Below are 14,186 nucleotides of genomic sequence, written 5' to 3' on the forward strand. Positions count from 1 at the left end.
TCTAACGTGAGACTGGAGATTGTCCAGAACATGTATTTACTGAAATTACTGCCTTATCTTGGGGAAGGGTTACATTCTTTAGTGTATGTGTTGGAACAAGAAAAACACATCACCCCTGACCTCCTGCCTTTTTGAGAGTCAAAATACTCTTTGTAAACACAGGTAGCCTTCCCCAGGACACAGGGCTAGGAACCCAGAGAGGAACAGAAGGCATCCCAGCCTGTCCCAGGCAAGTGCAACGCATGCAGCAAACTGAATTCTTGATTGCAGAAGAAAAGTAAGGCTCTTTCCATACACTTAGTGTAACATCAGTAGAAACAGGCCAAATACTCAGCCTCATCCATCTTTTTACCCAATCCACTTTCTTTACCAGCATAAACCAGGGGTTCCAGCTTGTAGCAGAACAGTCCCAGCACTTCTGAGGGAAGGAGGTGTCCTCTTTCTCTTGGGAACGGAGGAGACGAAGGCACAATAGGTATTGGCAAAGCACAGCTATGAGCCCAGTAGCATGATTTGTTAGGGTAGTGCTTCATAGCAGGGTGTGCTTCTTCGCTTCATCAACTTGGTCTGGTTATTCAGACCCTGCAAGGCTGCCAGCTGCCTGACTTGTCTCGGGGCAACAATGGATTACATTAAGGACCAAAGGGCAGATTCTGCAATAGGACATTTGGTAGCAGCAAGGTTGAGAAATCTTCCTCAGGGGCAGGACAGTAGCACAGTAGGCGAGAATGGAAGAGCCCCTCTCTGAGGGCATGAAAGGTTTCAGCGCAAGGTCTCTGCTTGCTGCAGTTCTCTCAGATGTCTCAGCTCTAGCCTGCCTTCATGTCCAACTGTGCCCACATACGGTTGTTACCGAGTCCAAAAGAAGTGAACATGCTGAGGCTGTCTAAGATATTCTTATGATTTCTCCTTTGTCTCCTTCCCAGTAAGTTCCATGCCCTTTTTTCATTCAAGGAGCTTAAGGCAGGAACTGTCAAATTACTGCCCTAACATCCTGAAACACTGGAATAATTCAAGTCTCCGGAAAGAAGAATGGGTACACTGTGCACATTGGAGCCAAAAACATTGCACAAAATAGTCTTATGTCCTGAGGATGCTACGCCTGACCCAGTTCTGATAGCTATCTGATAAAAAGCACCACCTCTTGGAGCACTGAAAAAAACAAGTCTCAGGACCATGAGGTCCCTACAGCAGCCTCAGCCAGGTGCTACAGCATGCTTATGAGGTGGAAGAGGCCAAGCGTACGATGAGTTCATAGGTAGCCATCATGATAGCTGTGTTTGGGATCTGGCGGATCAAATGAGCCAGGAGCCCTCGGTATAAAGCCAAGGGTCCCTCTTCATGGACCACAAGCTGCAGAGTCTGTATAAAGGAACGGTATCGTGACCCTTCTTCTCGCAACCGTGTCCGAATGACCTCTGCAGAGACAAAAAGGGAAGTGATATTAGCAGGTTGATCATACAGGTGCAGCATCTCCCATTGAGGGGAACATGAGCAAGGAGAGTGGACCCACTCACCATGTGGATATGCAATGCATGAAGCACATGTTTTGGAGACAGCAGCAGCTCCCATTAGTCCAAAGAAATCATGGCTGTTTGATGACAGTGTGAGCGGCGGGGAAAGGGAATGATGGCTGTTTCTCAGCTGCTGTTTCAGTGCTTCATAGATGACAAAGTGTATGATGGTCTCTGACACTCCAGCATAGGAGGCAGTGATACCACGGTAAAACCCACAAAGGCCTTCAGTGTGGTACACGTGCATGGCACATTGGAGGGCATTGCTGGCCATCTCCCCCTTCGCCCTGTAAAGAGGAAGAAGGGTTAGAACGGCATACTGCTCCGCTGACTGCTGTGAACACATCTCTATGGCTCTGCATACCTTGAAGACCTATGTTCTGATGGCAAGTCACAGACCCTTACCCAAGCCCACCCCCAAGCTGGTCCAGATTTGACACAGAGTGGCTCTGCATTGCTCACCTGCCTTACCTGGCTTCCAGCTGCATCCTGGTTTTCACTAACCAGATAGGGTTGGTAAGTGTGGCAGAAGTAATGCCTGGAGAAGATGAAGAGAACCATGAGCACCAGGATCATGCTGACAGTTTATGAGGAGGTGCTGATCTATCAGCTCTCTGAATTCTGCTTGGCAAACCTCAGGCATTTGCAATTTGAGAATGACCTTGAGCTCCCATGGGAGAAGAGACATTTAGGGCAGACTATCTGATTCTCCTCCTCCCCCATTCCAAGCTTTTGCCTGGTGGTAATTAGCTCCCCTGCCTCCAACATAACCCTGCTACAGGCCCTGGCATTGCAGGAAAAAACAGGCTAAACATGCAAGAGTGGAAGTTCTTTGTTAGGGAACCAGGGTGCATCAAGAGAAATGATTCTGTGAGTGGTCTAAATTACACACTGCCTTCTCCCTCCCACGCCTGAATAGAGCTCTTTTCCCAATAGCTGCTGAAGGGTGTGAAGACTAGATCCTTGACTTGAAGACATGAGCCTAAGAAGAACAAAGAGTGAGAAAACATTTTGATTACACAAGGAACTCACTACTACAGGTGTGGAGGGAGAAAATGTCAGAAGACAGAGCAGGACTGATGGGGAAGGAATGGAACCATTTACACTTATGGACAGAAGGACCCCTTGGCTCCAATTTGAGAAAAAAGAGGCTCACCTGCACTGGCTGCTGCTAGCATGTGTACTTTCTTGGACTCTGGCACAAGGACAGCATTGAGCTTCTCCTTAACACCAGAATAGGCAGCAAAATATATAGCCCTGTTTGGAAAGAAATGCAAAGAGGTTACAGCTCACCTGTGAGGAGCAGAGACAACACTGCTGTGGGGTCTCACTCCAACTTTTCTTACTCCCAACACAGGTCTGTCTCATGTGACATCAGGTACCATTTATACTAAGCCTACAGCAATCATCTTATCTTACAACTATGATCAGAAGGTCCAGAAAATACGTGCATGAAGGAGTTCTGTTTCACAATGATCACAAGGCCCAGACCGCTTTCAGAACGTGGAGCAATAGCTGTCACGGAGCTCCTTTAAAGCGTGATCAGCATGAGCTGTCCTCAGGGAGGAGCACTCACCGGGAAGGAGCAACGCCAACAAGGTTTGGACCCAAACCTCGGAACAGGGATCGCATGCCTTCCTTCTCGAGGATGGCCCTACAGAAGGAAATGAACAGAGGAATCAGCAGAATAACTAAGCTGGGGGCTCTCCCATTCCTCTTCATTCTTCAGCAACTCTTGTAACATCCTCTCCTCACTTTCCATGTTATCCTTTTTCTGCCCTACTCTCATTTTCTCTCCAGGCACTTGTCACTCCTTCAGTTGATTCCTATTCTTGCCGACACCATCAGTCTGGGTCTGATCAAACCACTAGCTGAGACATTTCTCAGTCCCAAAAGCTGCTTTGCAGACTCAGAGTTCAAAGCACAGATCAGCTGTGAGAAGCAGATGTACCTGTTCTTTGATGAAACTTCCTACTGCACTTGTGGTTTCCAGAGCCTTAGCTCAAACGCTACTTCCAGCTCTCTTGCACCCCCCGCTCCCCTCTCCCTGGTGGCCAGACCTTCACCTCCCTGGCGCTGACATGCACACTGCCCTGTCCTACTCACCGCAGCAGCTTGAGCACTCCAGGAGCCGGTGGGTTGGGGTTCGTCAGCCTCACGCTCACCTCCGGCAGCTGGAGCTCCGAGAGGCACAGAGGCCGCAGGGCCAGCTGGGATGACTGCAGACGTGTCTTCACCACCTCCAGGGGACAGGTCAGGATGGCTCCAGCTGTGCCACCACATCTAGGGCATAACAGCACACATAAAAAAGACCTCTGTGCATGAACAGGGCAATAATTTTAACCCTGCAAGTCCACCACCTCTCCCCTCTAGGAGAGGTCAGGTCCCCCAGCCTGCGTTACACATGGCCTCCTGCTCTGACACTGATTAACGCAGCAGTGGCTTGGCTTGGGACACCTGGCAGCCTCACTCTGAAACCTCACTCAGTATTTCACTCAAACAGTCCCAAGTCCATAGGAGCTCAGCAGTCCCTCAGCTCAAAGCTGCTGATCTTTGCATTCAGAGTTTCCCAGAGCAAACATTTCTGCTGCCTGACCTGGCTGCAATGCCTTCTGCTGAGATCACCAGGCACCGTGCCCCACACCTCCCCACAGCAGCACTGGCTCAGGGCGGGGCAGCGCAAAACTCTCCCACCCCCTGTCTGCGCCACCCACCATCCAATCAGCCCCACATCGGCAAGGCCCTGTACGCAAGATCTGTGTCACCCCTGGCCTGGCTTGCCTAATGAAAGAGGAGCCCAGCCTTCAGCAGACAGAAATTATTTTTGGAACTCATGAACCATCACCACCAGTCAGCCCAGTCACACCTCAGTAACACAGAAAGGACACGCATCCCCTTTTTCCCTTTCTGCCAGCCAGCGACAAGTCAGAACTGAAACGTTCGGTTCTCGGCTTCTGCCCCTTCAGAGCCTCCAGCTGACGGCTCTGTTCTTCTGGAGGATGCTCACCACCAGAGAGATGGTCTGAGGTGCATTTGCACACAAAGCCGCGCCAGGGGCTTCGACGGACAGTGTTCATATCTGCCACAGCCAAACGCACTGTGTTCCACAACAGGCAGAGGCTTTAAAAAAAGCTTCCTCTGCTCCAAGGAAAGAAAAGCCAGCCAAAGAACTGCAAGGTGTCAGAGAAGAATCAAGTGTATCAACAGAATGGCATATGACGGTACAGGACGGGCAATGGCCAGAGTGCTGAAGGATTCTTTTGAAAGTCTGTACAGCTCAGTGCACACATAACGTTGCTCTCTCACAGCCTCTGCTCCTAGGGCTTCGTGTATTACTGCCAGCAGGTTAGGGAGAAAAAAAACAAAAGAAGAAACAAAGAGAGAAGAAACAAAGTAGAAACATAAAAAGAAACAAAGTAGAAACATAAAAAGAAACAAAGTAGAAACATAAAAAGAAACAAAGTAGAAACATAAAAAGAAACAAAGTAGAAACATAAAAAGAAACAAAGTAGAAACATAAAAAGAAACAAAGTAGAAACATAAAAAGAAACAAAGTAGAAACATAAAAAGAAACAAAGTAGAAACATAAAAAGAAACAAAGTAGAAACAAGTAGCGCTCCCAGTATCTAAAAGCTGAGCAAACCGTACAACAGGACAACATTTAGAGAAGCAATTGCTTGGTAGCCTAAAGATTTTTTTCTCTCTCTCAGTGCATAAGCAGACACAGCTTTATGTAATGTCTTCATAATATCTCACTTCTTCAAGAAGCCCCTACCCAAGCCTGGTCAGGATATGAAGTTGAACCCACACCTCCAGTATAAGTAACAGTTTCCTGAGTTCAAGTTCCTCGGGCTACTGATATGTATAGAAAATAGATAAGAATTTTAAAAGCAATAAGAAGAGTTAAAGAAATTGTTACTCCTTAGTGTGGTGGCCACTTACTCAGCAGTAAGAGCATCCGAGGTGAAGGGGGACCTCTGAGCCACTATGGCTCAATGGCGGGACTAAGGAAGATTTTTCAGGGAGCGAAGAACACTGACTAAGGAAAGCTAAGGAAATAAGGCACAGCAGTTGTTCAAAGCTAGAAGAAATCTAAACTATGATGCATTATCACATGCTACATGATGATACAGCTGCTCACAATGCATGAAAGGCATAGGTCTCCAAAATCTTCTGTTTCAGGAGAAATGGACAATTATGTACTCTCGTCACAAAGAAATGAACTTTTTTCAGTCCAATACTAAGGAAGGCAAAATTGAACAAAATTTAGTCAGAGGAAATATTTTAAAAATCAGCAGGCACAAAACCTGCTAAAAATAGCTGACTGGGGAGACGTCATACCTATAGATTTAAATGTCTAAGAAATGTTAGAAGACTGGGGAAATATACTAGCTTAGAAGAGTTCTAATGTCTATCAGGACTAAAAAAAAATGTGTATTTGTAGTAATTTATGCTGCTAAGGTTACATGATTATATGACCTGAGATTCATGACAGAAGAGAATTATGGAATCAGATCACTATAGACTTAAGAGACACTTTGTATTAATCAGTGTTTGTCAGGGAGCTACGTTGATTTTGCTTTTTAACAGAACTTAAACAAAAGGTGGATTCACAAAAGCAACTACAAAGATGTAACATACTTCAGTTTTGCAAAAAAAAAAATAAGCTTGGTATCTCACAAAAGCACGCTTAGAGCCTTAGCACTCTGTCTACAGCATAGATACTGAATGGCTTCAAATCAGAGCACAAAATCTCAAAAAGAAGAAGAAGAAGAAAAAAAAGTTAGCCCCACTTTTTTCCTGCCCTGAAACCAGTTGTCAGCAGTGGTCCAGCAAGAGTCTAGGAAAATCACTTCAAACCAGACCTAACAATTTTCAGGTTTTCCACTAACAGACAGGAGGTAATGTTTTACTCTTGATAAAATCCATGGATGTCAAAGATTGTCACAGTACTGAGCCAAGCCGTGATGACTGGCAAGTAACAAATATCCACATGGAACTGAGCAGTCACCAAGGGTACTTACACTGGGCTTAAACAGACTGGTTTAACAAAACCAACCCCCTGACTAAAGCTGTTACTCCAGAAGCAGAAACAAAAGCAATTCCTGCAGAATACGATGAAGAGCAGCAGCAGACAACCAGTACATGTGCTCCCAGAGAAAAGCAGCAGCAAAAAGAGCTAATTGAAGAAGGCAGGTAATTTCACCTCAGAAAACAGTACTTGCCTCTAAATCGCGCTTTCACATTTTAAAAGGAAAACTGGAAAGTTTGAAGTGGCAGAAAAAGTGGATTAGTTGAGAGAAACACAAAAAATGCCATTAGCATTTTTTCAATGATCTAAAAAGGGTATGAGAACATACACTGAGGCAACATGGTGTCCTCATTTCAGCTGGAAGAGAGTTAATCTTCTTCCTAGGAGCTGGTGCAGTGCTGTGGTTTGGGTTAGGTATGAGAATAATGTTGATAACGCACTGATGTTTTAGTTGTTGCTAAGTAGTGCTTACCCAGCCTAAATCAAGGACTTTTCAGCTCCCATGCCCTGCCTCTCAGGAGGTGCACAAGAAGCTGTGAGGGAGCATAACCAGGACAGCTGACCCCAACTAGCCAAAGGGCTATTCCCTATTCCATACCATAGAACATCACGCTCTGTATATTGGCTGGGGGGGGAATTGCTGCTCGGGGACTGCCATCGGTCAGTCGGTGAGGAGCAACCGTATTGTGCATCCCTTATCTTCCTTGGGGTTTATTTCTTTCCCTCTTTTTGTTGTCTCCTTTTTCATTACAATTATATTATTATTATCATAATCATCATTATTTCAATTACTAAACCTTTCTTATTTCAACCCACGGGTTTCACTTTCTTTTTGGTTTTCCTCCCCATCCCACTGGGGTAGGGGGGCTGAGTAAGCAGCTGCATGGTACTTAGTTGCCAGTTGTGTTTAAAACATGACACAAGGTTTACTGGTAATTCCCATTTTAGCCTGCCCTTAGGCTATCCAAAAATTGAAATGGCTTGAAGATATTAATTTAAAAATAACAATGACAGGTCAGACAATTCAGCAGTTAAACCAGGATTCTGCCTAGGACACAGGCAAATAAAGACCACCTGCCGAAGAGTAGGAGAAATACTCATCTCCAAAATACTGTCCCAGCTTCCACAATTTTCAGCTCAGGGACTTCCTCAGCCAGAAATGCTGCACTGCATTTAATAGCCTTCAACACATTCATTTCATCAATCTTTTTAAAATGCTTTCTGGGCACATAAAAAGCTTTTATCCTCTAATATCCTCTGGCCAGGAGTCCCACAGTTTAACTGCACGTTGTGTTAAGAGTTATGTTCTTGCATTAGTTTTGAACAAACCTCTCACAAGTTTCATTTGATGGTCCCCAGTTTTCCTCCTAGGAGAGAGAGTGAACAACCATTCCTGTGTGAGATCTGTTCCATTAGGTAAAACAATATTATTAACTACACACTGCAGCAATACCAAAACTTCTTATTTGTCTCTTGGGTTTTGATTAACTGTAATTCAAGGATTATTGCTCAGTGAGCGAGTGCAGGATACAGACTGACAAAGCTCCCACCAGCAATGCTCCTGTTGCTAGCCAAACTCATGGTTTTTCAGGAAGGAAAGTGGAAAGCAAGGATGAGGAAAAGCTTAAGAAGAATAGTAAGAAATATGAAAAAATATATTAAGAAAGGCTAAGATGCAGTGCCTATATAGTTCAAAGGTTAAATTAATGGAAGAGAGTAAGATATGTAAAATAACACTGCAAATAGAGAGGGCAGGGACATGTAAGCAAAGATCCACATAGCACAACCACCATCAGCTGCAAAACCCCAGAAATCTACTAATTAGGAGCAATTAAACGATGTGCTTTATTGCACATGCTATACCGGACCTCGGTGCCAAGCAGACTCCAACAGCCTGCGGGAGTTGGGAAGGGACCAGGTGCTGCCTGGGCAGGGCAGGCCCGTCGTGGCTCAGCAAAGCCCGGAGGACACAGTGTCTTCTGCTTTAGGACATCGTGAACCCACAGCTCATTAAAGACTTAAACGACAAATGTTTCTTAAAGAGAGGCAGGGCGAAGCGCCACGTGAGCCGGACTCGCTCAAGGGCACGCTGCGGGTCGGGGGCGCTGCTGGGACCCGCGGCCCAGGGCCCGCCGCGCTGCGCACAGCCGGGGGGCGGGCGGGGGTCTCGGCCGGGCGGGGTGGGGGGGGCCGGCCGCCCTCCCGAAGGCGGATGCTCTGCTCTGCACGCTGCTCTAGACCCCTCGGCACCCCCCACAGCCCCCCTCCGCACCCCGCTCCCCCCGCCCCCAGCTCGGGCCGGCTGTCAGGCCGGGCGAGGGCCCCGAGTCGCCGGGGGGCTCCCCCCCACCCCAGGCCGCCGGGCCACGCCTGCGGCCGGGCCGTCCCTGCGGCTGGCGCCGCCGCGCTTGCCCCGGCCCGGCGAAGAAGGCGCGGGAGGCGCCGCGGGGCCCCGGCGGTGCCTGGCTGAGGGCCGGCCGGGCCCCCCGCTCCAGGCCGGGCGGGCAGCGCTGGGGCGGGCAGGCCGCGGCCGGTGGGAGGGAGCCCGGCCCGCCGGCGGGCGGGAGAGGGGCGCAGGCCCGGCGCTCCACGGGGGGCCGCCGCAGCCGCGTGGCTCGGGCCGGCCCGGGGAGGAGGGCGGGCCTGGGGCCCACGCCGGCCGTGCGTCCCGGGGCAGGGCCCCACGCCGGCCACTCACCCTCCGGCGAGCAGGTGGAGCAGGGTGCTGTGCTGCGGCATGGCCCGGCGCTCTGCCTGGGCAGCCTGCCCCACGCCGGACCGCCTCCCCGCCGGGCCGCGCCTGCCCCACGCCGGGCCGCCTCCCCGCCTCCGCTCCCCGCCGGGCCGCCCCCGCACCACCTCCCCCCTCCCCCCTCCCCCCCCTCCACCTCCCCCCCCTCCCCTCCCCCCCCCTCCCCCCTCCCCCTCCCCCCCTCCCCCTCCCCCCCTCCCCCTCCCCCCCTCCCCCCCCACCACCTCCCCCCCACCACCTCCCCCCCTCCACCACCTCCCCCCTCCCCCCCCTCCCCCCCCCCCTCCCCCCCGCCACCTCCCCCCTCCCCCCCCCCGCCGCACCACCTCCCCCCCCCGCCGCACCACCTCCCCCCCCCGCCGCACCACCTCCCCCCCCCGCCCCCCCCCCCGCACCACCTCCCGCCCCCCCCCACCTCCCCCCCCCCCTCCTCCCCGCTGTTGTGCTCTCGTTTCCCTCCTTGCGGGTTCCATTGACACAGCTCCTGTTGCTCAGCTGGTCGATGCACTTTCATTAAAAAAAAATTAAAAAAATAAAAAATACCAACCAACAAAAAAAAAAAGGCAAACAAAGAACCCTCGTCTTTGTTTTGCAAGTGAGGAAACCAAGGCAGAGATGGCAAAATAGTTTCTGGGAGGTCAGGGCTGGGGGAGTGCTGGGGCGGAGAGCAGAGCCTGGTCACCCCTGCCCGGTGGAGCAGGTGCTGCCTCAGGTGTTCGAGTTGAGATGGAAACAGGGCATTGTGTTTCAGGCAAAAAACCCTCAGGACAAACCAGACCCATGAACTGGAACTTTGGAGGATCGGTATGTTAAAGAGGGGGAATGTTCAGGCTGAAAAGATCCTCTGGCTTTTGCAAATGCAAAGTTTCAGGTGGCACTATAGGTCACAGAATATCACCTTCCTTGGAAAAAAGCGGAATGTATATCAACGTTGTGCTGTTGCCAACAGGCGCACACACAGAGCGGGCTGTATGGCCGGAAGGACAGCCTGTAGGTCAGCTGAAATAAGCTGTCAGATCAGCTCTGTGCTACTGTAGCTTCAGTCACTGCATCAAGTGACACTGGGCTGAGTGTCCCATTTGGGTACCATTCTGCGACAGAACAAGCAAACATGGGGGAGTGAACCCACAGAGGGGAGCAACTTGCCTGCACCAGCCAGGCAGGAGGGCTGGAAAACCTGTGTGTGTGCTCTGGGGAAGGGGCAACTGAGGGAGATGTGGCAACTGACTTCAAGTGTGAAAAAAGATACTTCAAAGGGGAAATTAATAATTACCTTACCTGTGGTGGAGAAGAAAAGAACTATCAGCCCACCAGTAGTGCTTGTCAGCGAGGGGAAGACCAGTGAAAGGATTGGCCTTCTGGTCAGTGTAATGGAAAATTGACCAAAGATACCAAAAAGTTGCGAGTATTTTTCACTTGCCTTTGCTGTGACGATGGATGGGTGAATACCTTAAATAGCACCAATGACAAGTGGGTAAAAATCATTCCAGATTTCGAAGCACTTAGGGAAAGTCAATGCTTTCAGACCAGCTAGGCTTGATGAAATTAATTCTATCATGGCTGGAGAACTCGCTGACCCAACGTCAGGCCCACTGGCAGTAATCTTTGAGAGCTCTAGAGAATGGAGAGTTTCAGAAGACTGGAAAAGGCCAAACATATTGGCTATTAAAAAAAAAAAAAAAAGAAAGAAAGAAAGGATCTGAGGAATTACTGGCCAGCCAGCATTACTTTATTGCCTGTGATACTGGAACGAACAAACATTCAGTAGACAACCCACATCTTCCATATGCTGAAAAAAGAGTCAAACCAATCTTTCCCAGCAGGCTAACAGGCCTGGTGCGTGAGGATGTAACAAAAGATGTCACATATTTTGCCTTCAATAAGGATTTTTATTCTGTTTCCTCTGACAGTCTTACAAACAAGCTATGAAACATGGGAAACTGGAGCTACTGAAATCGCTGTTAGGAGAGTGTGATGCTGATTAGAAAACTCCAAGATTGTTTTTCAGTGCTATGCTCTCTATTTGAAGAAAAGTAACAGGAAGGAATCCTGCAGAGATCTGTTCTCAGCATGGTGCTAATAGTTTATTCAGTGATTTATACAGTGGAAAGCGTGCTTATTAAATTTGCAGACAACGCTAACCTGCAGTTGGGGTTGCAATGTGTTTGGAAGACAGGATTAGTATTCAAATGATCTTGATCTAAGGGAGAAGTGGCCTGAAAGAGCAGAACACCATTTAATACAAGCAAGTGCAAAGTTCTGTGCTTAGAAAGAAATCATGGATTTTGCAAAGTCAGAATGGGAATAGCCAGGCAGAGGCCTCCATTTGTCACTGGTCCCCCTTAGGCCAGGACCTTCAGCAGAGTACTGGCCACCATCACACCAGGCTGGCTGAAGGATGCAGAGCCTGGAACAATCTTTTTGGGAACTGTTCAATGTGCTTTTCTCACCTGCCCAAGAGTTATTGAGGCCCTCTGGTATTTCAGTTCTCACTGCCAAAATATTTACGCTTCACATGCAAGGGTCCACTGACTTTGCTCCCTTTCCTGATGACTTTAGATCAGATCCTTTGCTTTCTACCTGGAAACAGAAATATTTGTAGCCTCAGGAGGATACTTAACCACCAGGAGCTATAGCTGTGGTTGTCCTGGATGCTCTGCCACCACTGCCACCTCTGATGCCTTTAGTTGCATCACAGCCTTTCGGGACTTTGGGAGTGTAAGGGATAAATGGGGCCATCCAGCTTTTCCTTCTGCCTCCTTTGCTCTGGGTCTAAGACCTTTCTAAGTCTCACTTTGCAAGGTCTCTTTCTGTACCTTCAGGTGAAGGGGCACCTATGCCTCACTCTGAAGCAATGGCAAACTGACTGAGCCATGGAAGATGCTTTCTGAAGGCCTTCTACAGGCTGTCTTCAGGCTGGTGTGAGTGATACCATGACATTTTGAGTAGATCAAAGGATTGCTTAATGTTGGAATGGTTCAATGATGAGCGCTGCTTTGCGAGAATCTTGGCGAGCCTGAAGGCAGCCAAGGGTCAAGGAAAAGGCACTGTCTTCCCAGGAGAAAAGAAAGAGGGGAAGAGAAAAGAGGATACATTTTTCTTTGGTGTGCCTTGTCCCTGCAGGCAGCAGCAGTGACCCTGGGTGCATTCCCTGTGTCCTTGCTGCTCAGATTGAAGACAGGAGGCTGTGAGGACTTTTTACAGAGCAGTCTTTCAGGGTCCATGTCCTGAACCAGTAGGCCAGGCTGGACTGGTATCCTAGGCTGGTGTCATAGGCATATACCCAAGATCCTGATACAAACATTTATAAATCAAAACTGCTTCCCCTTGACTGCTTCACTGCTCAGGCTCTGACAGCTTTTGGACTTCTGCCCATGCCTTATCTCAATCCCTACACTCCCCTTCTCCATGCCTTTGTGCAGTCTATTGTTTTTCCTAGCAGCAGCACTGTCCGTCTGTACTTCTTGAAAGTAATTTGGGATTCTGGCAAAAAGCCTCCTCCCTCTGTCTTCAGGTGGTCTTGATCACACCGAGTGTATTTGGTAGTAGTGAGTCTTGTTTGTCATTGCAGGGGCTTCATTCTGGGAGGGTTGGGTTAGTGTACTCATAGTCCTAGGATGACTGCAACTTACAGGCGGGTAGGGAGCAATGTCAGTGTATCGTGCCAGCATTAGGCAGCATGGGCAGCCTCAGTCTCCAAGTGTAAGAGTGCTTATGTAAATGTCTTTTCAAGTGTCACCATCTCAGTGCAGCTGCCTGCTAGATGTAGGGTGCTGGCATATTGGTGGCTGAATGGATGCCCGAAGTGCGCTTTCCAAGTGGACCTGCCAGCGGTCCCCACTTGCTGGGATTTGGTCTGTATGGCAGAGCAGTGTTGGCGTGCAATCGAGATTGCTTTCAGGTGGTGGGGAGCGAGCAGGCATGCTGGACACGGCAGCACTCCTCCAGTGTTCCAGCCACAAAGTGGCGTTCAGCCCATGGCACCAGGGAAGACATAATCTGAAGCTCCCCAAATGCGTTTGGTGTGGGTAGTGGATTTCCAGACCCAACTTTATCACTTCAAAGTTTTCCTCCTGTTCAGCCATGCTACTTGCTAGCACAGACCTGGCTGTAGGTGTCTGATGAGTTTCAAAGCTGCAAGGAGAGCAGTAGGAAGACTTGCTGCCAAGGAATGGTGTCTAAAACAGCACCAGACATCAGGTTTTGGACAGGTAACTGCATCTGGCAAGTCTGGAGGGAACGCTACAGAGGACCATATTCCTTTTGAAAAGGAGATGGGATTTGATTCTGCAAACCACTGATTTCTAGCACCCTAACGTCACAGGAGGCAGTACCTGTCACGCCTTCTTGTGCTTTACCCTCTCTTTTAGAGGCTGTACATGAATGAGCTCCAGTTTTCCAGGTGGCTGGCTCTTCCCTTGGAATCACACATGTAAGAAGGAGGAAGGCTGTAGAGGAGCTGGCATTTCTGTGGCTGGTCTGAAGCCATCGCGTACTTCTCGGCTAAGTGCAGGCGCTCAGCCTGCTACCGCCAGCCTCAACGTTCCAGTGACCCGAAGCACAGAACAACAGCGGTCCGTCGGCCGGGTACACGCGTGTTACACGCGCTGCGGGACCCCCGTTCTCCACACGCCTTTGCAGTGAGCCGGGTGGGACGCAGCTCCGCACCCGCTGCAGGATGGGCTGCAACTCCCCTCGGTGTGAAAACCGCCCCACCACGTTTACCGAACCTGGCAGCTCCACCGAGCGCGGTTCAGCCGAGCCCGGCCGGCGCCAGGCTCTGACCCGGCACCACCCAGTCACTGGTGACACCGCGCAATGGCGGAGCAGCACGGGTGCCCATGGGCTGCGTGCACGCACCGCGCTCCCGGGGAGGCCGCGCGGCCAC

At 49.8% G+C, this 14,186-nt stretch overlaps 1 protein-coding gene across 2 annotated transcripts; it reads right to left on the minus strand.

Annotated features, from left to right (window-relative positions):
- Positions 1–2: 2 nt before the first annotated feature.
- On the minus strand, positions 3–9,351 carry LOC119148114 (solute carrier family 25 member 36-like). Of its 2 annotated transcripts, none has more exons than XM_037387796.1 (7): positions 9,245–9,351; positions 3,621–3,797; positions 3,091–3,168; positions 2,671–2,771; positions 1,986–2,052; positions 1,518–1,801; positions 3–1,418 (listed from the first exon to the last, which is right to left on the minus strand). In XM_037387796.1, the coding sequence occupies exons 1-7, from the start codon at positions 9,283–9,285 to the stop codon at positions 1,219–1,221; spliced, it is 948 nt and encodes a 315-aa protein (XP_037243693.1). In that variant the 5' UTR covers positions 9,286–9,351; the 3' UTR covers positions 3–1,218. The 2 variants fall into 2 exon arrangements, with proteins under 2 accessions (XP_037243693.1, XP_037243694.1); XM_037387797.1 differs by lacking the exon at positions 9,245–9,351 and adding an exon at positions 4,381–4,933.
- Between the last annotated feature and the right edge of the window lie 4,835 nt (positions 9,352–14,186).

Source organism: Falco rusticolus, chromosome 5 (genome assembly GCF_015220075.1).
Source record: "Falco rusticolus isolate bFalRus1 chromosome 5, bFalRus1.pri, whole genome shotgun sequence".
In the NCBI taxonomy this organism is placed as follows: Eukaryota; Metazoa; Chordata; class Aves; order Falconiformes; family Falconidae; genus Falco; species Falco rusticolus.

What these genes read in the sequence shown, in the direction of transcription:
- LOC119148114 (XM_037387796.1), bottom strand. Translation starts at nt 9,285, where the DNA reads ATGCCGCAGCACAGCACCCTGCTCCACCTGCTCGCCGGAGG. An exon ending in GTTGGCGTTGCTCCTTCCCG is followed by an intron (nt 2,772 to 3,090) that starts GTGAGTGCTCCT and finishes CTTTCCAAACAG; the next exon opens with GGCTATATATTTTGCTGCCT. An exon ending in GCTAGCAGCAGCCAGTGCAG is followed by an intron (nt 2,053 to 2,670) that starts GTGAGCCTCTTT and finishes CATCTTCTCCAG; the next exon opens with GCATTACTTCTGCCACACTT.